Source organism: Tursiops truncatus, chromosome 1 (genome assembly GCF_011762595.2).
Source record: "Tursiops truncatus isolate mTurTru1 chromosome 1, mTurTru1.mat.Y, whole genome shotgun sequence".
NCBI classification, from domain to species: Eukaryota; Metazoa; Chordata; class Mammalia; order Artiodactyla; family Delphinidae; genus Tursiops; species Tursiops truncatus.
Window position 1 is genome coordinate 169,222,056 of NC_047034.1, and position 24,614 is coordinate 169,246,669.

The 24,614-nt window shown below is 49.5% G+C and overlaps 1 protein-coding gene and 1 pseudogene across 9 annotated transcripts; one reads left to right on the forward strand and one right to left on the reverse strand.

Annotated features, from left to right (window-relative positions):
- The first annotated feature begins 2 nt into the window (after positions 1-2).
- EMC1 (ER membrane protein complex subunit 1) lies at positions 3-24,282 on the forward strand. 9 transcript variants are annotated; one of them, XR_012327623.1, is made up of 24 exons: positions 3-158; positions 2,698-2,822; positions 3,511-3,576; positions 3,815-3,908; positions 4,770-4,898; positions 5,873-5,999; positions 6,551-6,700; positions 6,998-7,165; positions 7,672-7,743; positions 8,103-8,165; positions 8,811-8,933; positions 9,627-9,723; positions 10,037-10,159; positions 11,837-12,036; positions 12,186-12,335; positions 13,659-13,820; positions 14,158-14,277; positions 17,357-17,494; positions 19,359-19,532; positions 20,045-20,255; positions 21,162-21,246; positions 21,576-21,670; positions 22,585-22,673; positions 22,896-23,035. XR_012327623.1 is itself a non-coding variant. In XM_019918916.3 (23 exons), exons 1-23 carry the CDS (start codon positions 55-57, stop codon positions 23,073-23,075), a joined length of 2,991 nt encoding a protein of 996 aa, XP_019774475.1. In that variant the 5' UTR covers positions 3-54; the 3' UTR covers positions 23,076-24,282. The 9 variants fall into 9 exon arrangements, 5 of the variants coding, with proteins under 5 accessions (XP_019774475.1, XP_073651206.1, XP_019774477.1 ...); XR_012327622.1 differs by having other exon boundaries at positions 22,585-22,714; positions 22,896-23,034; XM_019918916.3 differs by lacking the exon at positions 21,576-21,670 and having other exon boundaries at positions 22,585-22,714; positions 22,896-24,282.
- On the reverse strand, positions 17,062-17,179 carry LOC117309796 (small nucleolar RNA SNORA70; annotated as a pseudogene).
- Positions 24,283-24,614: the final 332 nt, after the last annotated feature.

Below are 24,614 nucleotides of genomic sequence, written 5' to 3' on the forward strand. Positions count from 1 at the left end.
GCCTGCGGCCCGGTGCATGCCGGGCCGGCGGCGGGCCGAGCCCGGGCTCCCATCATGGCGGCGGTGGCGGCGGCGGTGGCTTCCGGAATTTGGCTCTGGGCTGTCCTGCTCATTCCTGCGGCCGCGGTCTACGAAGACCAAGTGGGCAAGTTTGATTGGTGCGTACGTGGGGGACCTATTCGGGAAATATTTTCCCAGTACTTGTCTTCTGTCTAAAAGGATGGGGGGTGGTTACCATGCAGCACGGCCGGCTGCATAACGTGCGGGGCCCAGGGGAAAATGAAATGTGAGACCCCTTGTTCAAAAGTTAAGAGTTTTAAGGTGGCGACGGCAGAGCATTAAACCGAGAGTTGGAGGCCCTTCTGAGCCAGTCCCTGTGCGGCTGTACAGGTCGCAAGCCCGTGAAGCGGGCTCTGCCAATCCGGGCATGCCTGAGGTTCTGGTCAGAGGTCACTCTTCTCCTCCATCAGGCCCCATTTCTGTGACTGTCAGGTTTCTTATCTACTGGGTGTCAGACGTCAACAGCCCTCAGTGAACGCCGTCTTTCCCCACCCCTCTAGCCCAACCCTTACATGGGCTCAGAACAGGACCACCCAAGACTCATATCAGCCTTGAGGTGCCCTCACTCACTGGCTCACTCACTCACTCTTCTTTCATTCACTCACTTCCATTCATTCATTTACTCTTCATTCAGTCTCTCATTCAATCACTCATTCACACATTCAGTCGCTCATTCACTCATTCATTCATTCACTCATTCATTCACTCACCCACCCCTTCCTTAAGGCCATGGAGTTGGCTCACTTTTGCTTGAATGTCACTTTGCCACTTAAGCATTGTGTGGTCTTGGGAAAATGACTTAACCACTCTGTGCCTTGGTTTCTTTATCTGTAAAATGGGTTTACTAGTAGTCCATTACCTCTTTCAGTAGTTGTAAGGATGAATAAGACAATTCTTTTAAATTACTCAACACAGTGCCTGGCTCACTGAGTACAATCAGTTTGTTACCAATAATTACTATTGAGGGAACACTTTATCCTTCCGAGCCCAGCTCCTCGCTGAAGTCTTTTCTGTATCAGACAAATTAATTCGCATGTTTGTTGAGTGCCTGTTGTGGGTCAACAATCATTCTAGGTGCTGTGGACACAGAGATGGAAAGGAGCTCAGTCTAGGGGGGCAGATATATAAGTTATGTGATATAAGACAGTGTGACAAATGCAACATGAGTCACATTTTTAATGATGTGGGCAGATGCTCACAATATAATATGTACAGCTGACTCTTGAACAACGCAGGGGCTGAGGGTGCTGACCTTCCCTGCGGTCAAAAATTGAGCATAACCTATGGTAAGCCCTCTGTATCTGCAGTTCCACATCCGCAGATTCAACCAACTGCAGACCGTGTAGTTCTGTAGTATTTACTGTAGAAGACAACCAGTGTATAAGTGGACTTGCGCAGTTCAAACCTGTGTTATACAAGGATTAACTATATGTTACATATGTACAGCATGTGATTCCAATTTAGCAGAATCCTAGGTATATGCAATTTATAAATTGAAAAGTAAACAGAAGGAAATACACCAAAATGTTGAAAAGTTTATGGTTGAAGAAAAAAAGTTCATGGATGGTGGTATTTTAGGCATTTTTTGTTTTCTTTTTTATACCTTTATGTTTTCTACAAGAAGCAGGCATTACTTTTGTAGTCCAGATAAAAGATAACAGCATTTTAAAAAAAAGCATGGGGTTTAGACTAAGAAGTTCTTAATTTTGCATTCTAGTTCTGATAGTAATTTGTTGACCTCAACGGACTTTGGTTTACTCACCTGTAAAACGAGAGTGATAATATTTGTCCTATGTACTTCGTAAAGTGTTTAGTGACTACAGTGAGATTAAAGTATGTGGAAATACAGATAGAAACTGTCAATTGTCATGTAAACCTGTCTCTCTATACTAGTGTAGTTTCTTCTTTTTTAAAAAAAGTTAGACCAAACAACATAACAAGGGAAATTCAGTGTAAATGTCAGGTGTTTAATTTGCTAGAGGTTGTAATTCATGAACAGCAATATGCAACACACCTCCTCTGTACTTGGTAGTATGCCTCAGGAAGCTAAGTACTTTCACTTTATGCTTAGATAAGAGTGTTGAAAGTGATGGGGTATGTTCCAAGGAAAGTATGAGTAATGAGTCAGATGGATCCTGACCATAGTGTGGGCTAGAACAGGCTGCAGAGAACAAAGGCCTGACCCTGATCTATCAAGTTTTGTAAGAATATTTGCATAATTTTTCTCCAAAGGTCAATGAAAATAGAAGGAAAAGTTGGATTGTATGGTCTTCTCTCATGTGTAATGTGAGTGTCTAGTCTCACTATTAATGGGTACAGAGAGGACTGCAGTTTTGTTCTAGGGGGATTTAGGCCAGGTGCTCTTTTGGCTGTTCCTTATCTTGAGATAAACAAGTGCTTGCATTTAGAAGGAAGACTGTTGTATTTCTCATCGATTAGGGTGCATTCTCTCTTCTTCTTCCCATTGCCTAGAAATCTTGCTTTTGGTCAGATCTCTTCGTTAACAAACATTTCTCATGCAACCTGAGATAGTTATGATGGTGATACCCTCATGTATTTGTGCAGTTGTCTTTTTCCAGAGCGTTTTGTGCAGTGATGGTTTTGGCCCCTTCCATTTCCCTGTACTCTTTCCTTTAGGAGACAGCAGTATGTCGGGAAACTCAAGTTTGCCTCCTTGGAATTTTCCCCTGGATCCAAGAAGTTGGTTGTGGCCACAGAGAAGAATGTGATTGCAGCATTGAATTCTCGAACTGGGGAGATCTGTGAGTGAACTGTGTAGAGGGGTAGCTGGGGATGGCATGGCTGCCTGTAGTGGATCCAGGATGCCCTGTGGCTTGTGAAGGCCACGTGGCTGATTCCCCGCTTGGGGACAAGTTGGCCAAAGGTTGCATCTCTTATTGGATCCTGATCATTTTATTTTGTTCTTTTTGTTTTTTTGGTCTTGTCAGTTTTGAATATTTAATGTATTTCTATAACTGGCCTTTGAGTTTATTTCCTCAGCCCAAGTCCAGACTGTTCTTAAATAAGATATTGCTGCAAAAAGCACATTATTCTATGTCGCACTAAAGCTTTGGATGTGCCCCTCCCCCCCAATTATTTATATTGCTTTTATGGATGTTTGTTGGCATTAAAATCATGGAAACGTAATTTACAGTCACTACTTTTCTTGTGAGTCGTATGGATTTTGTGAATTTTGTCATTGTCCGTTTATATGTTTGATGGGGTGCTGGTGGGGATGGGAAGTGCGGAGACCTCACATTGGGACAATAGTCGCTCCCCTCATTAACCAGTGAGTGGGAGTGGGTCATTGCCAGTTAGCTGTAATCCTTCCCTCCCTTGAAGTAAAATCGGGCACTTCTGTGCAAACGAAGGCCTCTTCGGTCCTCTCTTGCCTCGCTTCTTGGATGCCTTGCTGTGGTTCATAGTAACGTCGACTCTCCTGTCTCTCAGTGTGGCGCCATGTTGACAAGGGCACAGCGGAAGGGGCAGTGGATGCCATGCTGCTCTGTGGGCAGGGTAGGTAGAGTCCTGCTTTGTCCCTATGATGGCGTCGGTTCCCTCTCCTCTTTGCTTGGTTCCTTCCTTTGTTCAGGGTCTGGTAGCAAATGGAGTAGGGGTGTTCCCAACAGGAAAGGACAGGCCGTTTCTGTTTGCACTTATACATTAGAGGTGAGGCCACTGCTCACAGACCCTAGGAGGCTACAGACAGAGCATCAATTTGGGAGATGATCTCACGTGGTTTTTTCTCTTCCAGATGCAATCACTGTGTCCAATGGAGGCCGGATCATGCGCTCCTGGGAGACTAACATCGGGGGCCTGAACTGGGAGATTACCTTAGACAGTGGCAGGTAGAGGGGAAGAAGCTGAATTTCATCTTGGTTTGGTTAAAGGCTTTGCTGGAACACAGATCTGCATAGATGGCAACTCTGGGCCTTCTGGCTTTTTTCCCAGGGGAAGAAACCACTGAAGAGCCAGAGAGCATCAGACACCCAGTTTTTGATGTTCTTGAGGTTATGGGACACATGTGCTTACTCAGCCAGCATTTATTGAGCACCTGTCAGATGCAGAGCTCTGTGCTGGGTGCAGTGTTCATTCTCGTGTTGACTGCTTTTCCTAATCTTACCATGACACAAGAGCTTTGCAATGTTCTAGATATAAGGATGTGATATAACACATCTAGTGTTTTAATTTTATGTTGAGGAACAGTTGGAGCTATTGTTACATCTTTGCTAAAGTTGTTTAACTTATAGGGTTTACTTGCATTAGCTTATACATCTTCTGGTAGTAATTCACTTGGTAAGTACTTGGGGAGCCCCCAGGCAGTGGGAACCCATTTGTGAATGTGAGATAGTTTCCATCATCAAGGAACCCATCACCAGTTGGGTGAGGCGGGCGTGCAGCCCACTAATGACAGAACTGTCTGATGGCTGCCGCGGGAGAGGGTAGGCCTGGTTGCTGTGAGGTCCCAGGGGAAGGAGGGAACGACCCTTAGGAGATTCACAGGGGTTTCAGGGAAACAGTACAGCCAAGTGGCTGAAAGTACAGTCTCTCAAGTCAGCTAGTGGAAAGCAGAGCCAAGATTAGGATCCAGATGTATTTGACCCCAAAACCTGTTTCATTACCTACCGAGCTATGGTGGTTGTGTTCTGGATTGTCCAGCCTGAGGCCCAGGAGGCTCTGGGCAGCGCTCACCCCGGCCCTGTGCTCAGTTTCCAGGCACTTGGGCTGGTAGGCCTGCAGGAGTCGGTGAGGTACATTGCTGTCCTGAAGAAGACCACTCTCGCCCTCCATCACCTCTCCAGTGGGCACCTAAAGTGGGTGGAACATCTTCCGGAAAGGTAAGCCTGCCTTCTCCCCAGGTGACGGCTACCTCCTGCTCTCTACAAGCCCGCCTTTCTCCTTGGGGCTTGAAGCGTTTGCTTTGACTCAGGCTTACCTTAAGTTGGCATCCTGTGTAGCGTGTTGGGCTCACTAGCTCTAGGCCTGAATTCCAAGGCTGTGGCTGCCCTGGAGTTTCCTTTGCAGTGAGGAGAAAACTCTCCATCTGGGCATGAGAGCCAGTCAAGCAAGGGGAGTGGATCCTTCGCTCACTCACTTTGGCAGGGACCCAAAACTCAAATTCCTATGGGGGGGCTTCCCTGGTGGCACATTGGTTAAGAATGTGCCTGCCAATGCAGGGGACACGGTTCGTGCCCTGCTCCGGGAAGATCCCACACGCCGCAGAACAGCTAAGCCCGTGCGCCACAACTGCTGAGCCTGCGCTCTAGAGCCCATGAGCCACAACTACTGAAGCCCACGCGCCTAGAGCCCGTGCTCTGCAAGAGAAGCCACCACAATGAGAAGCCTGTGCACCACAACAAAGAGTAACCCCCGCTCACCGCAGCTAGAGAAAGCCTAGCGCAGCAATGAAGACCCAATGCAGCCAAAAAAAAAAAAATTTACTATGGGGCCAGGTGTATAGCAATCATGAGCAAAGCAGGCCCTGTGGGGATTATGGGGAGCTGCAGTGTGCCTGGCCTACCTCGAGGGGGCAGCCTTACTCAGCTGATTGGTGCCCTGTAGGAACATAAGTAGGCCTAGTGTTACTATGTCTCACCTTTTAAGAAAAAACTAGAAATCTTGTTCTTACATGTTAAATCTCAGGTCTAAATGTTGACAATGAATTCAAATTAAAAAATAAAAGCTGTGAGCCAAACAAAACCTATTTGGGACTGTTTGTGACATCCTGGTGGCCTGGTTTCGGAAGACCCCTGAGGATACCCCTGTCCTGTGGCTAAAGCTGTTTCTCCCTGCTTTTCCTTCCCTCTCCCAGTGACAGCATCCATTACCAGATGGTGTATTCCTACGGCTCTGGGGTCGTGTGGGCCCTCGGAGTTGTTCCCTTCAGCCATGTGAACATTGTCAAGTTTAACGTGGAAGATGGAGAGATCGTTCAGCAGGTCTGGTCTGGCTCGAGGAGCCTCGTGAATTGTGGAGGGGAATAGAGTCCTTCTTTGCCCTGGGGACCAGGGAACTCGGCTGCGCGGATGCAAAAGCCATTCATGGTCCCTGATTCTGGGCACTTGGAGGCTGCATTCTGCTCATCAAGCATTTATTTAAAGCCCTCACATTTGCACATGGTGCTATCCTGGGGTGGCTAAAAAAATCGTGTATATCTGTTCATTGCCTGCAAGTATCTTATAAGATAATACTGTAGAGTAATAATAGGAACCCATGTATGACAACTATAGCAGAGAAATGCTTATCTGAAATGTCAAATATTAAAAAGGATCTGGTATATTATTCAAATGACCAGAAAGCCAATCCTGATTGTGTCCAGCTTCGGAGCTCTTGGGAGGCTGGGTGGGATGGGGAGAACTCCTTCGGAACCCACCAGGAAGAACCTCTGAGCTTAGGCCCCGCAGTGGGATCCAGTGCTGACATAGCTTGTGAGCTGAGAGGGAAATGTGAAAATCCCCATGAGCCTCCTGTTCTGATGTCTTTCCTGCAGGTCAGGGTGTCGACTCCCTGGCTGCAGAGTCTCACCAGAGCCTGCGGTGTGGTGGATGAGGCTGTCTTGGTATGCCCTGACCCGAGCTCACGGTCCCTCCAGACCTTGGCCCTGGAGACGGAGTGGGAGTTGAGGCAGATCCCGCTGCAGGTGAGAGGACGCGTCCCCTGGTGCGAGGCATTGCTTTTGCTGCTTAGAAGAGCCTTTCTCCCAGTGTCACTGCTCACTTCCTGAGGCTTGGCAGCCCTTGGGAGGTCAGGCCTCTGGCTGAACTGGTATGAGAGGAAATGGGCCACTCTCCTCTTTGGAGAACCTGAATGGGAGCTTCCGAAGCCACATGCCGTGGCCCCGTTACCCTCGCTGGCAAAGTGGGGCAGCGGCTACCAGCCTGGGATAATCAGTGACTTGTCTGCTCTGGCCCTTATGCTTTTTCTTCTTGTCTCCCAGTCTCTTGACCTAGAATTTGCAAGTGAATTCCAACCCCGGGTCCTACCTACACAGCCCAACCCAGTGGATCCTACTCGGCCCCAGTTCTTCCTGCAGCTGTCTCCAAGCCACTATGCGCTGCTGCACTACCACCACGGCGTCCTGAGTCTGCTCAAGAACTTCCCACAGGTAACGGGAGGCAGCGTGTTCGCTAGGATTCAGGGGGATCTAGCTGAGATATGGATGCTGGAAATCCCTGCCTTTGAATCTGGAGATATTTGCTCAAGCAAGAAGACATCTTTCCATGAGTGGTTTGAGAGGGGTTAGCCTTAGAGCAGAAGTGGAATTTTTTCTTTTTTTTTTCTGAGAATTACAGAAGATTATTAGAGTAGAACTGGCACCTTCCTAAGTCCACAGGAGAGTGGGCACGTTAATCAGAGCTTCCCTATAGATACTAAGAGCAGCGTGGGATGCAGGATTCACCAGTGCCTGTGTTGGAGGTTGGCGAGAGGGCTGTGTTCAGCGGTGGCTTCAACGGGGCCTCCCCCTGCTCTCAAATGCCCAGGCCATTATGCTCCCAAGTTGGGAAGATTTTCAACTCCAAGGCCAAGGGTCCTTCCTGTGGAGGTGACTTAGAGAAGGCTGCTGGCTAGGACAGGCCCTATTTAGGAGTTGACACCTTGCTTTATCCCCAGACTGCCCTAGTGAGCTTTGCCACCACCGGGGAGAAGACGGTGGCTGCAGTCATGACCTGTCGGAATGAGGCGGTGAGTATTGGGGATAACAGCACGTGGGGTTTTCCTTCCTTATCTTTGCTAGGAGCCCTGAGAACCAAAAGTCTGGGCATATTCTCCTAGTCAGTTTGAACCCGGGGGCAGGAGGCTGTTGAGCAATAATATCTCACCTCATCTGTAGGGCTTTCTGTACACCTTTGTCCCCAGGAATGGGACGACCTCATGTTCATCTGGGACTGTTCAGGGTTGTGTAGGCTTTGTGAGCAGAAATGGGAAATGGGATTTGCCTTTTTCCAAGGGCTGAGAAGACATAGAAGTGAAAGCTTCATTTTGGTGACCAGGAAGTGACCCTTTGGCTGAATTTTCTCCTTTTTTCCTTCTCTTTTCCCTAGCAGAAGCCTAGCAGTTCTGAAGATGGGTCAACGGGGAGCTTTTCGGAGAAGTCTGGTCCACAGGTAGGGTGTGGCGTTGGGCAGCGTGCCAGACCAGAGACACAGGAGGCCCCCGGTGAAGCTGGGGGAGCAGCCAGGGCTGTGAGCAGGTCTCCTGAGTTCTCAGCCTCCAGTGGGCTTTGCTAAGTTCAGCAAATTAAACCATGTTTCTCTTGATCGTTTTTAGTTGGGAGATTAGAGAGTAGAACCCCTAGAATCTGTTCTTAACTACTTTCTCCTCTGGGCCTCCGTCTCTCCATGTCTTGTGGGGTCTGGCTGGTGGAGTTGAGTGGTAGTCTGAGCAGTTGCACTGAAGCAGAGTGTGGGACCCTGGCCAGAGTCTCCAGTTTCTGCTGTGGTTTCCATCTCCTAAGTGTTTCCCAAGGGGGTTGTGATTTCCCTGCCTACAGTCTTATTAACTCTTTGGGAAGTCTCTGCTACACTGTACTGGCTTCCTTGTGGAGCAAGTATGTATAGCGGTTACAATTTTTAAAATTTACTCGACACCTTATTTCTGCCTTAGGACTTAGCTTTTCGATTTTATGTCCCTTTGCATATGTTTCCTCTTCTGGCCTGGGTCCTTCTCCAGGGTATTTGCTCCCCCCACCCAGATTCTTGGACTTCCTTTGGGGGGATCCCCATAGTTGCCACTTGCTGTCTGTACCCTAGGACTCGCTGGCTTGCTTCAACCAGACCTACACCATTAACCTCTACTTAATGGAGACAGGTCGGCGGCTGCTCGACACCACGATCACCTTTAGCCTGGAACAGAACGGCACTCGGCCCGAGCGCGTGAGTCGGGGCTTGTGGGCTTCTCAGCCTGGGGCTTTCTTTCGTTGGGGTCACTTCACAGCATGGGTCCCAGAGTAGGATTCTCTGGACGTGGGCTCTGGTTCTACCTGAGCCACTGACTGTGAGTAACAGTAAAAGCAGGTACCATGTAAGTCAAGTCGTCGGTGCGCCAGGCTCCGCGCTACGCTTTTTTACTTACGCGCTGCTTGATTTAACCCTCTCAACAGCCATGTGGTTATTACCGCGCTCATTTTATAAGCGAGGAAACGGCCTCGTGAGATTCAGGACCCTATCCCGAGTCGCTGCCCGACATTGCCTCTGCGCACGTTCAGTGGTGTTCCTCAGCCTCTCTGGGCTGTGGCTTCTTCGCCTCTAAAACGGAAAGTCTAATCCGGGCCTCCTGCTCGCTTCGTGGGGTGTTACCGGTGCAAGATGAATGATGTGGTGGCCGAGAAGCGCTCAGGTTCCTTCATGGAGGGGGCTGAGCTAGCGCCTAGCACGGTTGCTGTGTCAGCCCCTAAGAATACGTGATATCTAATTGGAGTCCAGGTTGAAGCTGTATTGTTTGGACATCCAGCAATGCCGTGACCTAGACTTCGGACAACTCCTCATGCTTTGAATCTTGGGGTCTGGTGCTCTGAGAGGCATCTGGATTCTTGCTGACTGCAGTGGACTTGACTGTTTGGTTTATAGATGTACATCCAGGTCTTCCTGAAGAAGGACGACTCCGTGGGCTACCGGGCCTTGGTACAGACGGAGGATCACCTGCTACTTTTCCTGCAGCAGCTGGGTGAGTGGACCTCATCAACCCATTTTTTTTTAGGCCTGCCCATGAGTTCCATTCAGACTCTTTATTTGGGGCTGTGGACAGGCTTCTGAGAAAGATTCAAGTGGAGTGTATCCTGAATATTTTTTTCCAGAGCCATATGTTACCTGCCTTTGAAAAATTCCTTAGCATTCTTGGGAGACAGAACTTCCCTCACTTGACCTCCTGCCATTTCTCTTTTTGGCACAAGAGGTGTGGTGGTCCCTGAGTCACCGAGAAGAGTCCCTTTGGGGGACGAGGGAGGTGGGCCTGACTTTTGTAACCTTGGTTTCTGCAGCAGGGAGGGTGGTGTTGTGGAGCCGCGAGGAGTCCCTGGCAGAGGTGGTGTGCCTGCAGATGGTGGACCTCCCCCTGACGGGGGCGCAGGCCGAGCTGGAAGGGGAATTTGGCAAGAAGGCAGGTATGAACTGAGGGGGCTGGGAGGCAGAGCTGCCGGTGCGGGTGCTCTGGGACTGGGCTTGGTAGTTGCACCACAGGGGAGGCTGTCTCACGTGTCCCTGGCTTCCTGGATGCACCTGTTCTGCCAGTCTGTTCTGAACTAGCTCTGTGACCAGTTTCTGGTGTGTTTGTGGCCCTATGGTTTATGTAACCATTCTTCTATCTGAAAGGAGTGACCTGTGACTCCCTCTAGGGAAAGATCCTGATGAAAAAGAATCTTAGCTTAGTGTAGTAATAGCTACCCTTGTGTGGGTACCTAAGATCTGCCAGGCACCATGGCTGGCACTATATACCCATTGTCCCCAAAGCAACAGTTACACCTTTCCAGAGAGCATGACCGGGCTAGTCAGTTACTGTGGTGATAGGCCAGTGCCCTCTGAGACCAGCCATGGTCCCAGCACCCAGGATGAACTCGGTTCACTCTCCTCTGATTGAGTCCCGTCCCCTCCTCCCTCCATCCGTTCGTCTAGCTAGCCAGGTGATGTTTACTGAGGGCCTGCTCTGGGCCAGGCACCCTGCTAGGCACTGCAGATTTCCTTAAACCGAGGATTAATTTGACTTTACTATTTATTTCCGCTGCCTGGATCCAGCCATTCAAGGTAAAACCTGCTTCCTGCTGCCTTTTTGCTCATTGCCTGCCCACATGGCTAGCTTTTGGTATTATTTATTTTCCCTGACTTGCATGAATGAGGTATATACCATGTGTGTGTGGACTGCTATGCCTGTGACTCGTCCTGTTTGCCTCTCACTTCCCTTCTTGAGCTGAGGTTAATGGAAAAGCGGATAAGCAAAGACACCGCTCCTTTTCAGTGAGCACTTACCCTGTACCCCACCCCTTGGGAAATCCTGTGTGTACATCATGTTGTCTAATCTTGGCAACAGCCCTGTGGATTACTTGCCATTTTACTGATGAGGAGCCAGAGGCTAAAAGGTTAAGTACATTTCTCCAGGTCATCCAGGTGGTAAGAAGTGGAGCTGGGATTTTAATCCAGGTCTGCCAGACTCCAGGGACCATGCTTTTTACCATGCTACCTTGCTCTGGGGACCAGTCTAGTCTCTGGAGGAGACTTGAGGGTGGTAGCCTCATGGATGGAGGAAGGGGTGGAGTGAAAGAGAGCCCTGGGAATGGGTTGAAAATAGGTTAGATGGGTGCAGACTAAACCGTTGACAGCGTAGGCCTAAAGCAGCGAGAAATGGAAGCGCCTGTCCGTGACACAACACACGCCTGCACCCTGGCACCCCCGCACCCCGCCCTCTTCCGGCTTTGTCATGGCGCCCGGAAGCCTCCCTCTGGCCGTTCTAGATGTGGGGTTGTGGTGGAGTCATTCACAGCATGGCTGCATCCTGCATGGCTGATCCCTGCCCTCTTAGTCTCCTATTCCAAGATTTCAGGCAGTTGAAGTGCTGAGAGCCAGGTGAGTAGGTTTTTGGGGTTCCTGCACGGCTGTGTCTAAGTGTGAGACTGTTGGCGTCAGCCACAGGACTGCCCCTTGGGCTTGTGGCCTGGGGTGTGGATGACTCGAGTGCTCCACAAGAGAGGGAGAGAGCCCTCCTTAGGAAGAGGAGGTGCCGCCTCGCTGGAAACACCTAGTCTGATGGGGAGTGAGCCTCAGCTGCGTTACCTTTTCCTTGACACCAGACGGCTTATTGGGCATGTTCCTGAAACGCCTCTCGTCCCAGCTCATCCTGCTACAGGCATGGACCTCCCACCTCTGGAAAATGTTTTACGATGCTCGGAAGCCCCGGAGTCAGATTAAGAATGAGATCAACATTGACACCCTGGCCAGGGATGAATTCAACCTGCAGAAGATGATGGTGATGGTGACGGCCTCAGGCAAGGTGAGAGGGGCTTAATCCAAACCTCCTGAGGTTCTGGGAGTGGGGAACAAAAAGCCTTTGGAAGGGGATCGCGCCGGTTCTAGTTTTTAAGGATAGAACTAGTTTTGGGGTTTGCCTTTCCGGTAGTGAGCCAGGTATTTATTTTGCAGCTTTTTGGCATTGAGAGCAGCTCTGGCACCATTCTGTGGAAACAGTATCTCCCCAGCGTCAAGCCCGACTCCTCCTTTAAACTGATGGTCCAGAGGACTACTGCCCATTTCCCCCACCCCCCGCAGTGCACCCTCCTGGTGAAGGACAAGGTGAGGCCGCTACCTGTCATCTGAGCCAACGTGGGTGTGGTTTTTGGTGTTTTGTAACTTAAGTTCCTCCTAGGCGTTTGGAATTCTCTGAGAGTTAAAGGCAGGGAGTCAGGGCTTAGAGCTCTGTTTCTTCCAGTTTTTTGCCTGAGTGGAGGACCGTCCGGGGCCCATGTGGAAGTGACTGTAGGGTAGGTGTGACATCACTAGGTCCCTAGTAAGCCAGCTCCACTTCTTCCCAGGCACGGGCGGCTGTTGGTACCTGAATGGCTGTTTGCTCTTCTCCAGGTGTTGGAGGGCAGGACACAAAACTGTTTATGTCTCTGACTCCCGGGAGCAGGTGGCTTTTTGTAGATTCATTCTGCCATCATCAGAAAGGGGACTTGGGGGGAGGGTGGGATGAATTGGGAGATTGGGACTGACATATATACACTGTTGATACTATGTATAAAATAGATAACTAATGAGAACCTACTGTACAGCACGGGGAACTCTGCTCAGTGCTCTGTGGTGACCTAAATGGGGAGGAATCCAAAAAAGAGGATATATATATACGTATAGCCGACTCACTTTGCCGTACAGTAGAAACTAACACAACATTGTAAAGCAACTATACTCCAATAAAAATTAAAAAAGAAAAAAAAGAGAGGGGACTTGGTAGATAGTCTCTGGAATGGCTGCCATGGGGCTACTGAGTTGGTCCTTGACTTTTTTGTTTATTCCTCAGTATGACCCGTTCTTGCTTAGCTTTGGGGCTAGAGGCAGTTAAACTTTTTTTTTTTTTAATTAATTTTTTTGGCCGTATTGGGTCTTCGTTGCTGCACACGGGCTTTCTCCAGTTGCGGCAAGCGGGGGCTACTCTTCGTTGTGGTGCGCGGGCTTCTCACTGCAGTGGCTTCTCTTGTCATAGGGCACGGGCTCTAGGCACACAGGCTTCAGTAGTTATGACACACGGGCTCTAGAGCACAGGCTCAGTAGTGTGGCACACGGGCTTTGTTGCTCCGTGGCGTGTGGAATCTTCCCAGACCAGGGCTCGAACTCGTGTCCCCTGCATCGGCAGGCTGATTCTTTTTTTTTTTTTTTTTTCAGGCTGATTCTTAACCACTGCGCCACCAGGGAAGTCCCAGAGGCTGTTAAACTTTTACCCTTTTGACACATCAGCCTTCAGACACTTTCACCTTTAGCCAAGACTTTATTTTCCACAAGGAGGGCAAAGACTAGGGAATCTGCCGTAGCTGAGCTCAAGTCCCAGCGTTCCGGGTTTACCCCTAGGATTTGCATTCTTTTCACGTTGCTGGAGGCTGACCGTTCGCTTGCCTATTTCAGGAGACGGGAATGAGTTCGCTCTATGTCTTCAATCCCATTTTTGGGAAGTGGAGTCAGGTGGCCCCCCCAGTGCTGAAGCGCCCCATCTTGCAATCTTTGCTCCTCCCCATCATGGATCAAGACTATGCCAAGGTGCTGCTGTTGATAGATGATGAGTACAAGGTATGCCGTCTGCAGACTGGCTGCAGAACTGCCCAGCCAATCAGTGTGGGAGCGGGTGCTCAGACAGCGGCTCGAGGGCCCCCGATGGGAGCCGTCTGCCGTCAGCACTCATTTGGGCTTGAAGGGTTTCTCTAAGCGACTCGATTGCTCTTTCTGCCCTTGTGAAAGCTCGGACTCTTAACTCAATTTAAGCCCTGATTGAGTTTAATAGACTTTAATTCTTTAAAGATTTGCTGTTTTTTTTCTTAAGGCCCTCTTTGACAGGAAACAGTAATGAGTCTGGAGAAACTGTGCTTAGAGATTCCTTTTCCCTTAACTCTTTTCTGGGGTTTTCAAGGTCACAGCTTTCCCGGCCACTCGGAATGTCCTGCGACAGCTCCATGAGCTCGCCCCTTCCATCTTCTTCTATTTGGTGGACGCGGAACAGGGACGGCTGTGTGGCTATCGACTTCGAAAGGTAGGAGGGGGCATCCTGGCACGCCCCTTTGTGGGAGGGGTGTAGGTGTTTCCTCGTTATTTGGCTAAGGAGTGAATTATGCTATTCATTGTGTTGTAAACTTAGAGAGCATAATCCTGATGTCAGAGGCAGTCATTTTCATCTATTCCATGGCAGGCGCGGTTCTAGCTGCCGTGGAAGGAGCAGTGCACAACAGTCTCTGCCCCTGTGGAGCTTTCATTCCTCATTCCTCTTCTATAGCAGGGAGAAGGGGCGTTTTCTCCATTCCTAGAAAGGCGGGAGGTAGGAATGGTGATTGAACAATAGTACTTTCTGTATGAAGATGGTGTTATTGATCCACTCTTTTTCTTTTTCTTTCATTTTTCTTTATTTTAATTTTTGGCTGTGTTCGGTCTTCGTTGCTGTGTGCGGGCTTTCCCAAGTTGAGGCGAGCAGCGGCTACTCTTTGTTGCGGTGCGCGGACTTCTCACTGCGGTGGCTTCTCTCGTTGCGGAGCATAGGCTCTAGGTGGCGTGGGCTTCAGTAGTTGTGGCACGTGGGCTCAGTAGTTGTGGCACGTGGGCTCTAGAGCGCAGGGTCAGTAGTTGTGGCGCACGGGCTTAGTTGCTCCATGGCATGTGGGATCTTCCCGGACCAGGGCTTGAACCCGTGTCCCCTGCATTGGCAGGCGGATTCTTAACCACTGTGCCACCAGGGAAGTCCCTATATTGATCCACTCTTGATTGAACGTGCGCTTTGAATTTTATTTCTAGAAATGGGATCGACTTACTCCGATCCTGACACACTTGAGTCCAGTGCTTGCAAACAGTGTTTCACACTGGCTCTGAAGTCCAGCTCTGAGCTTCACAAGGGCTGGCCTTGGCTCCGATAGCAGGGCTGTGTAGAGGGGTAATTTGTGGCGTACTCCCCAGAGGGCCCGCCCATCCTGTCTGTAAGGCCTTTGGAGGGACACCACAGCACAGAGGTTAAGAGCTTGGACCTGGCTGCTTGTGCGGGAAACCTAGTTTTATTTATCACTTACTCATTTTGTGTCCTTGGGTAGATGCCTTCTCTCTGATCCTGTTTTCTCGTCTGTAAAACAAAATGGTAATAGTACTATATCAGAGGGTTGTTGTGAGGAGTTGGGAGTTAATACGTGTAAGTCACATAAAGCAGTGCCTGCTGCACAGTAAATGCTGTCCAAGTTTTACCTGCTGCTGCTTAAAAAATGCAGCGTTCTTCCCTGACATTCCCTAACGGCTAATCTTCAGCGTAAATAGCATAGTCTGTCCAGAAAACGTGCTCTTTACCCTGTGGGTGAAAAAATACCATCCTTCTGAGTTGATGAAAAGGGGACCTTGAAAGAGACAGTTCTTTGTGGATAGAAGGACATGACCTGGAGTGTGGGTGTCATCGTAAAGATGGTGGGGGGACGGCAAAGGAGGTGGAGCTCACATGGGAAATCAGCCATGTGAGGGGTGGTCTTCCAGTCTCTGACCTCCAGTGGACTCACCGGTGACCTTGTTCTCTGGGAAGGTTTTAGTGAATTCTAATGTTTTCACAGGTGTCCTTGGTAATGGAGCCTTATATGTTCTCAATAAAAATTTGTATTATTTCAAAAACATTTAAATTTCAAAAATTTTACACATGAATACATTCTCATAGTGTAAGATTAAACTGATACAGAGGTACAGGAGCAAGATGTGAATGGGCCCTTTCAGAGCCATTGCCAGCTGCCTCCCTGGATGGAATGCCTTTCAGTGGTCTGCACGCCTTCCCCTGTCCTGTCTCTTGCCTCTGTGTCTGTAGTGCTGGATAAACAGCTTCCAGACCACACAGACATGCGCTTTATATTCTTTCTTACCTGAAATGGAATTGACCTATATTTAACTAATAGGAAATCTGCTCTTTTCACTTTATGTGTCTTCTGCCTCATTATATTGTTAAATCCATATCTTATTAAAATATAATACTGAAAAAAGCACAAAATCCCGAGGTTACTACTCAGTGGCCCTTCACAGAAGGAACACACTTGTGTACACGGCAGTCACATCAGGAAGCAGTTTAGCACCAGCGCCCTGGGAAGCCCTTGTGCCCCTTTCCAGTCACTACTCCCCCCCTCACCCCCCAGGGCTCTGTGTAATTCCACAGTGTGGATGTATGATAATGCATTTAACCACACAGTTTTATTGGTTTCTTTTGACTGTAAAGAACGTTTCCTGTAATATTTTGAGGTCCCCGCCAGCTTAGTAATTCACTGCTGGCTCAGTGTACAGGGAACTTAGATTTTAGTAATAAGTGGTAAATTTTCTTTGCATTATTCTTACTCAGATAAACAATGGGATACTATTAAATATTCCTCTCCTTTCTCGCTGGCTTTAGTATCTTTCCGTTTTTTGACAAGAAGTAGGGTTTATTGGTGACGTGAGTGAGGAGGGGCAGCTCCAGGGCTCCCGTGAGTGCAGGGCCCGCCATGTGTACAGGGCGCTACAGATTAGGGGTGTATTTGACCGCACAGTCATCCGGGAGGAGCTGCTTTTCAGCCACCAAGTCTTCGAATTCATCTCTATTACACTTGGTAAAGACACGCTTCTTGGAGATGTGGATCTTCTGGCAGCCAGGGAACTTGAACTTGGCTCCATGTCGGGCCTCAGTCACATGCTCCTTGTTCTGCAGCTTGGTGCAGATGGATATGATGACCTGGCCGGCCACTGGGCCCTGGGGCTTTCCAAAGGCACCTTGCAGGGCTGTCTGGAGCCTAGACTGGGGACAGCATGAGGTCAGACATGAATGTCCACTGGAGAGGACCGTCTCCCAGGTCCCCTCGGGCAGCCCAGACAAGCACCTGGTGCCTCCACTGCCCCGGAGGCTGCTCTTTGCAGCCGAAGCACACTGGGCTTTACTAGTTTTCTTACTTGAACTGAGAGTTCCAAACTTCTTCCCAAACTAGATCCGTATTGCTGCTTCTCTGGGAGCCCTGATCTCTGTTCCCTCCCGCACAGAGGCCCCAGCTGAACTGCAGGACGTGTCTAGCCACAGCTCTCGTGGGTCTAAGGGTACCTTCCTGATGACCAGTGCTGGCTCTTTTGCCCCACCCCAGGATCTCACCACTGAGCTGAGCTGGGAGCTAACCATTCCCCCGGAGGTGCAGCGCATCGTCCAGGTGAAGGGGAAGCGCAGCAGTGAGCACGTTCACTCGCAGGGCCGAGTGATGGGGGACCGAAGCGTGCTCTACAAGGTACGGCCAGCCGTCTGGCATAGCGCACAGAAGCACGGGGTGTGATTCTGGCTCTGGGATCTGGTGGCTATGGGTCCTTGAGTGAGTCATTTAATCCCTTTGAGCCTTAATTTACTGTCTGTGAAATGGGCATGATATGCCCTTCTCCTGGGATTGTCGTGATGATCACACGAGGCACTCGCACTTCGCATAGGGCCAGGCATGCATGGCCACTACCCAGTAGATGTTAGCTGTTATTTTTAGTGGTAGTGCAGATAGACCTTTCTGGGGTTAAACCTTAGTCGATCCATCAGAAACTCCATCTCTGTGATCCAACACTCTAGTTAGTGGTGAGGGCAAGGAGACGGAGAGGTGACTAGTCGGTTGCAGAGCTATCCTATGAGGGAATGTAATCACTGTGGTAACGAACATGAATTACAGCCTCTGGCAGAGGAGAGATTGAGTTGGAGGAGGAGGCGTAATAGAACAGGGCAACACGACCAAGGAACTCAACAGGGCAGCTGCTTCACTAAGCGTGAGGCAGAGCGCAAGCCTCCAGTTGGACGGTCCAGGTTCAGACTTGCTGTTCATCGTGGGTAACTTGCTTAGGCTTCTTGAACTTCCCTTTTTTTTTTAAATTTGGCCACACCACGCAGCTTGCGGGATCTTATTTCCCTGACCAGGGATTGAACCTGCGCCCTCGGCAGTGAAAGCGCGGAGTTTTAACCAGTGGACCACCAGGGAATTCCCAGGAGTAGGGCATTTTGGATTCATATTTGTTGTGGAGATTTTTTGCCTGCTTTGCTGAGACTAGACTATAGAGGGCCGAGGAGGGGAGCAGGCAGACAGGCTACTGTGATAATCCAGGTGAGGTGATGGTGGCTTCAGCTGGGTTGGTTGGAGGAGGTGAGATGGAATCAGATTCTGGATACTTTTGAAGGTAGAACCCATAGGATATGCTGATGGATGGGGTGTTGGTGTCTGTGTTAGAGAGAAAGGAGTGAAGGACGACTCAGAGGTCCCAGGTATAAGACACTGACACTCGGGAGGCCTTGTGGGGAGCAGGTTTTATCAGGGGTAGAACAGGAGTTCAGTTTGGGGCATGTCAAGTTTGAGATGAGACACCTAAGAAGTGATACTGATATGGTGGTCCGTTAATCAAGTCTGGAGTTCAGGTAGAGGTCTGGCTTGGATATGTGAACTCAGGCGATGCCAGCACCTGTAGATGGAGTGAAAGCCACGAGATTGGGTGAGATCACCATGAGAGTGAGTGTAGACAGAAACGTCCAGAGACTGGGGAGTGGAGGAGGGACCCACAGAGGGGGCTGAGAACGAGTGGCCGAGACAGGCAGAAGGAAAACCAGGGCACGGGTGTCCTGGATGCCAGGTAGAGAAGGTGTCTCAAGAAGGGAGTGATCACCTGTGTCACCTGGTACTAGTTGCTCAAGTCAGATGAGAACTGAGACCCATCCATTGGTGTGGTGGTAGGAGGGCACTGGTGGAGAGTCATCGTGTTGCTGGACACATGTCCTTCCATCACCGAGTGGGTCGGCCCGGGTTGTATCTTGAGTTACCGTTTGCTTGCCTGTGACTTGAGCAAGTTGCTTAACTACTTCAAGACATTTCATCTGTGAAACGTGGATAGTGACAGCTATTTGCAGGGTTGTTTACGGGATTCAATGAAATGATGGAGGCAAAGTCCCTGGCATGGCCCCCGGCCTCCAGCAGACACTGAATGAGTGCAGCGATGAGGCCCTCTAAACAGAAAGCTCTTCCCACCAGAAAACCCTCTTCCTCTGTCAGCCGGAGAGCTCTGGGCCTGCCTCCCCGCCGCTCAGGATGCGCCGCTGTGGTTCTGAAGGAGCTTTCCTCTTCGTCTCCCCAGAGCCTGAACCCCAACCTGCTGGCCGTGGTGACAGAGAGCACAGATGTTCACCACGAGCGCACCTTCATCGGCACCTTCCTTGTGGACGGTGTCACCGGGCGCATCATCCACTCCTCCGTGCAGAGGAAGGCCAAGGGCCCCGTCCACATCGTGCACTCGGAGAACTGGGTGGTGGTAAGGCGTGGCGCGTGAGCTCAGGGCACCCCCAGGGGCCTGACGTAGCATAAGAGTATGTGGCTCGTCTCCCTGCAGCCTAAATCCTTTCCTTGCCTATTGTTCCAGAAACCAGTTGCCACTTTGCGTTTTCATAGAATTCAAAACTCCTGGCTAGCAGCAGTACAACCTTGAACTAGTTACTTAAGCTTTCTGTGTTGTAATATATATAAAATAGGGGTAACAACAGTCACCTCTATTTGAGTTTAGAACAATGCCTGACGTGTAGTAAGCGCTCAGATGTTAACTATTATTCTTCTGACTTCTAAGAATCTTGAGAATTCCTTTGTCTTGTGGTGAACTTGGATAGTCTAGGTACAGCTACCCTGAAAGGTTAGTAAACTTGGTAGCTGGAAGGAAGCTAGGGTGCTGGTTGTTTCTTTCCTTCCTGGACGTGCCTTTGCATGTACATTCCCCTTTCCAGCTGAACCAGCAGCTGAGCCCCAAGCAGCCCCCTCCTCTTCTCTCCGCAGTACCAGTACTGGAACACCAAGGCCCGGCGCAACGAGTTCACCGCGCTGGAGCTCTATGAGGGCACCGAGCAGTACAACGCCACGGCCTTCAGCTCCCTGGACCGCCCGCAGCTGCCCCAGGTCCTCCAGCAGTCCTACATCTTCCCCTCCGCCATCAGCGCCATGGAGGCCACCATCACCGAGAGGGGCATCACCAGCCGACACCTGCTCAGTGAGTGACTGGGTCCCTTCAGGCAGCCGCACGGAAGGACGGGGCCGGGATCAGTGAGGAGGGCTAGGGAGAAAGTTCCCTAGTCTGGCTTTGCCGTCCATAAAAGAGCTGACACATCCCTCCTCGTCCTTGTTTCTGACGAACCACTTTCATGTCTCTGTTCTGTTTTCACCTCGTTTGGAAAGTTGAGCCCTGATACCATACCCAACAGGTAGCCTGTGCAGATGGGCTGCAGAAACTGACAAGGTGTAGGGTCTCATCTTCATGTAGTTCAAGTTCAGGACTCAACTAGACAGGTCTCTCTGTCTAGTTGATTTTACCAAAGACGTTTGGGACTGTCAGATTTGACAGGCATTTGGTATTACTATTTTACCCTCAAATATGAGGAAGACAGACTGCTTGGTAATTTCCCGAGTTTAATTCCCACCATTCCTGAAACCGCTGGGATCTCATGTTGCCCAGTCCTCCTGCTGCCCTCCCCCCACCCCCATCCCCCACCAGCGTCACTGCTTCAGCCAACCATAGGCTCCTGTTTGGCTCACAGTGAGGAGACCTGCTTAGCTGGGGCAGGTATTGCTGGAGGAGAGGAGGAGGATGAAGAGATCCAAGTGGGCTTCCATGCTCTTCTCTGCCATCATTACCCAGTTCTTGAGTCTGGCTCTTTATTTTCTGATGTCTCGGGATGATATGTGAAGAAACTAGTATCTTCAAAAGTGGGAACCTTCATTCAGACCCAAGTGTATTGGATTATTGTTTTTGGCCATTTAAGGGAGCCTCAGTGATCCATTTTTTTGGTTTTAAACTCTATTTCAGTTTCTGTGATAAGGACATTTTTGTAAGTAGCCCTAACTGGGGATCAGGTCAGTGTGAACACTCACTTCTGTTGACTTGTTTCTGTGTATGTAGTTGGGCTGCCTTCCGGAGCAATTCTTTCCCTTCCTAAGGCCTTGCTGGATCCCCGCCGGCCCGAGATCCCAACAGAACAGAGCAGGTGAGACCCTTGTGGGTAGTGCTGAAGGCTGTGACCTTAAGGAACTTAGCATCTTGATTACATTTGGTCCTTGGTCTGCTGTGCACTGTCCTGCTCCGCTGGGGATGTGGCAGTGAACACATCTGCCCTCATGGAGCTTGCATTCCGGTGGGGGCGACGAGGTGGATAATAAATAAGATAAACAAGTGAAATAATTCTGTATTAGGGTGCTTGTAAATGGCAAGGAGAAAAAAACTAAGAAGGGGTGGGGTCTAGGAAGGGTGTGGAGGGGTGCAACTTGAGAGGGTGGCCTGGGAAAGCCCCTCAGAAAAGGTGACTTTTGAGAAAAGACTTGAAGGAGGCGAGAAGCTGGCCTTGTGGATGTCGAAGGAGAATGTTCTAGGCAGAGGGAACAGCTGTCACAAGTGCCCTGAGATCATGCCTGGTAAGTTATAGGGAGGGCTGGAGGCCACTGTGGCTGGAGCAGCCAATGGTGGGGACACTGGGAAATGAGGTGAGGGAGGTGCTGGGGCCTGGGTCACATGGGAAGCCAATTGCTGTCGGTGTTAGTTTTCTTTTCTTTCTTTCTTTTCTTTTTTGGCTGCATTGGGTCTTTGTTGCTGCGCGTGAGCTTCCTCTAGTTGCGGCGAGTGGGGGTTACTCTTCATTACGGTGCGTGGGCTTCTCTTGTTGCGGAGCACAGGCTCTAAGCGCGCGGGCTCTAGAGCGCAGGCTTAGCAGTTGTGGCGCACAGGCTTAGTTGCTCCGCGGCATGTGGGATCTTCCCGGACCAGGGCTCGAACCCGTGTCCCCTGCATTGGCAAGCGGGTTCTTAACCACTGCGCCACCAGGGAAGTCCTAGTTTTCATTTTTGTGTTTCCAGCCATCATCTCTGCGTATTTTCTTGCCTCCATCCCGAACTCTCTTCCCTGAGGGGTGTGAGGAGCTGTGGGCAGGGTGAGGAGGCAGTAGATGTGTCTTTGCACGCAGTGAAGGGAGGACGGTTTGGAGCGGGCGGAGGTTAAAGCTGGTGGACTGAGGCACTCTGGAGTGAAGAGCAGGAACTGGCCTAGTGGCTCGATGTTTTGGTTTTAAAATGGCCCTTTCTTCTTCTAATGTGAAGTACTGGTCGTCTGTGGTTTCGTTTTCTTTAGATTCAGAACAAGGTAGGAATCCAGATCTGTCTTACTCTGCATACAGCTTTCTTTGTTGCAGCCCTTCCTAACATTCCCTGATGCACATAGACCTTAGAAGAAGATATGTGGCTGATACGTGGCCTGGAAACCTCCCAGGGCTCAGGGCAGCCAGGAGATCCCCTTACAGCAGTTTTGAATGCCGGTCCTGGTTGATGTTTTGCAGAGAGGAGAACCTGATCCCGTATTCTCCAGACGTACAGATCCACGCAGAGCGGTTCATCAACTATAACCAGACAGTTTCTCGAATGCGAGGTATCTATACAGCTCCCTCGGGCCTGGAGTCCACTTGTTTGGTGAGTAGAGCCCCAGCCCAGCCTGTGCCACCTTGTCCACAGGCACCCTGTGCGACACCTGTTGTTTCTTTCACCCTTGGGAAAACAGCTGAGGAGTCTGTTTCCTTTGTGACCAGAGTTTGTGGTTGTGGCGGATCACTGGTGCCTTTCTTACGGATTTCTCATTCCCTCTGCCTTCCAGGTTGTGGCCTACGGTTTGGACATTTACCAAACTCGAGTCTACCCATCCAAACAGTTTGATGTCCTGAAGGACGACTATGACTATGTGCTAATCAGCAGCGTCCTCTTTGGTCTGGTCTTTGCCACTATGATCACTAAGAGACTGGCACAGGTGAAACTCCTGAATCGTGCCTGGCGGTAAAGACCTGAGACCCACTGCCGGAGAGCAGAGAGCCAAGGGGAGTGAGGGTCAGACAAGAAGCTGCAGCTGCAGTTTGACAGGTCAGAGGAAGATGTGTGTTGGACACTCATCTCAGTTAACAGCTCTTTGGAAGAAGATGGGCTCTCGTGGAGACTCCTTTTGGGATACGTCTCATGCGGAGTCATTGGTGGTGGATGGAGGCTGAACTCACTCTCTGAGCCGAGATCTCAAAGCATCTTGCTGGACTTTCCCCCGGAGTCCCAAGACCATCGCCGTTTCCCTCCTGTGCCCATCCATGAATGTTGTGTTTTTTTTAAGACCTCCAACAGATTTTTCTCTTTTGTGAGGCCTGTTTAAATTGATGTTCGTTTGCCTTCTGTTTCCCGGGTGTATCTGGAAGGCCTGATTGTTCCCCTGCTCCTTGCTTCAAAGTCGGAAGGGAACTCTTATTGACAACTCCACCTTATAGGTGCATTTGCTGTTTTACACTGGGGAGAAAGAAGAGCCATCCTTAGCTGAAGTTTGAGGACTGATGCAGCCTCTCATGGCTTCTCTCCAAAGTAACTTTGGGTCGAGGAGTCTATGTGTGTGTCGAAACTTGCCTCTCGTTTCATGCTCCCATTCATCAATGGGCCACCCAGTCTTAGATTCAGTTTATTGAAAGCCAGGTGCATAATACTGCCTTGGTTTGTTGGTCATCGTCATCCAAGCTTTTCACCTCAGATATGTCAGAGCTGAGGCCTTTTCAATCTACTGAATTGTCTGAACCTTGAAGAGATTTCAAGGGAGGAAGGCAAATCTGCCTGTTTCACAGTCCCTCATAATCTCTCATTTCGCCCACAAGCTGGTCTAGCCATCTTAGAACCTAGATAGAGAAAGTTGTTCTTTTTTAAGAACCTCATTATTTTTAGTTATAAATTGTGTGGATTACTATACTTCTCTTAAAATGAGCAGATTTTAAATCTTATCTTTAAAAAAAGAAGAGAGAAAAGGGTAGGGGTAGGAAACTGGCATCTTGTGGGTAGCATTGTTGATTGGCTGGGCTGTTGCCTCTGCTACAAACTAAAGATGTCCTAAAAATTTTCCCTTGTTCATGGATTTGGGGAATGATGGCGTTTTTCTTTACTGTGAAGAATGAAATGTACAGAGAGCCCTGTTGGGAGAGAGATGCGTTTAAGTGTTTGAATAAAGTGAATGACGAACGACATTGTTCAAGTCCTTTTTTGTGGAACATCATATTGAGGCTACTTCTGCATTGGAGGGGAACAGAAAGCTGTGCAGAAATGGAGTGAGTGCAGTATTTTAATTGGGAAACATGCCAATTTAATCATATAAGAGTTGTGTTATTTAAAAAACCAAATTTTTTCTTTCTGTGGTCATATGCTGATGGTAGAGAAGGAAGAGAAGTGAGAATAATTTTACTTTAAAATAAAACTGTGAAATTGATTTTAATGAATGAACATCTGAGTATCTCCAGAAAAAATAGGCATCTATTCATCCTGACTCAAGGCATACATATTTTGTTTAAAGTGATCTGAG

What these genes read in the sequence shown, in the direction of transcription:
- EMC1 (XM_019918916.3), top strand. Translation starts at nt 55, where the DNA reads ATGGCGGCGGTGGCGGCGGCGGTGGCTTCCGGAATTTGGCTCTGGGCT. An exon ending in ATGGAGAGATCGTTCAGCAG is followed by an intron (nt 6,000 to 6,550) that starts GTCTGGTCTGGC and finishes TCTTTCCTGCAG; the next exon opens with GTCAGGGTGTCGACTCCCTG. An exon ending in ACCGAAGCGTGCTCTACAAG is followed by an intron (nt 17,495 to 19,358) that starts GTACGGCCAGCC and finishes TCGTCTCCCCAG; the next exon opens with AGCCTGAACCCCAACCTGCT.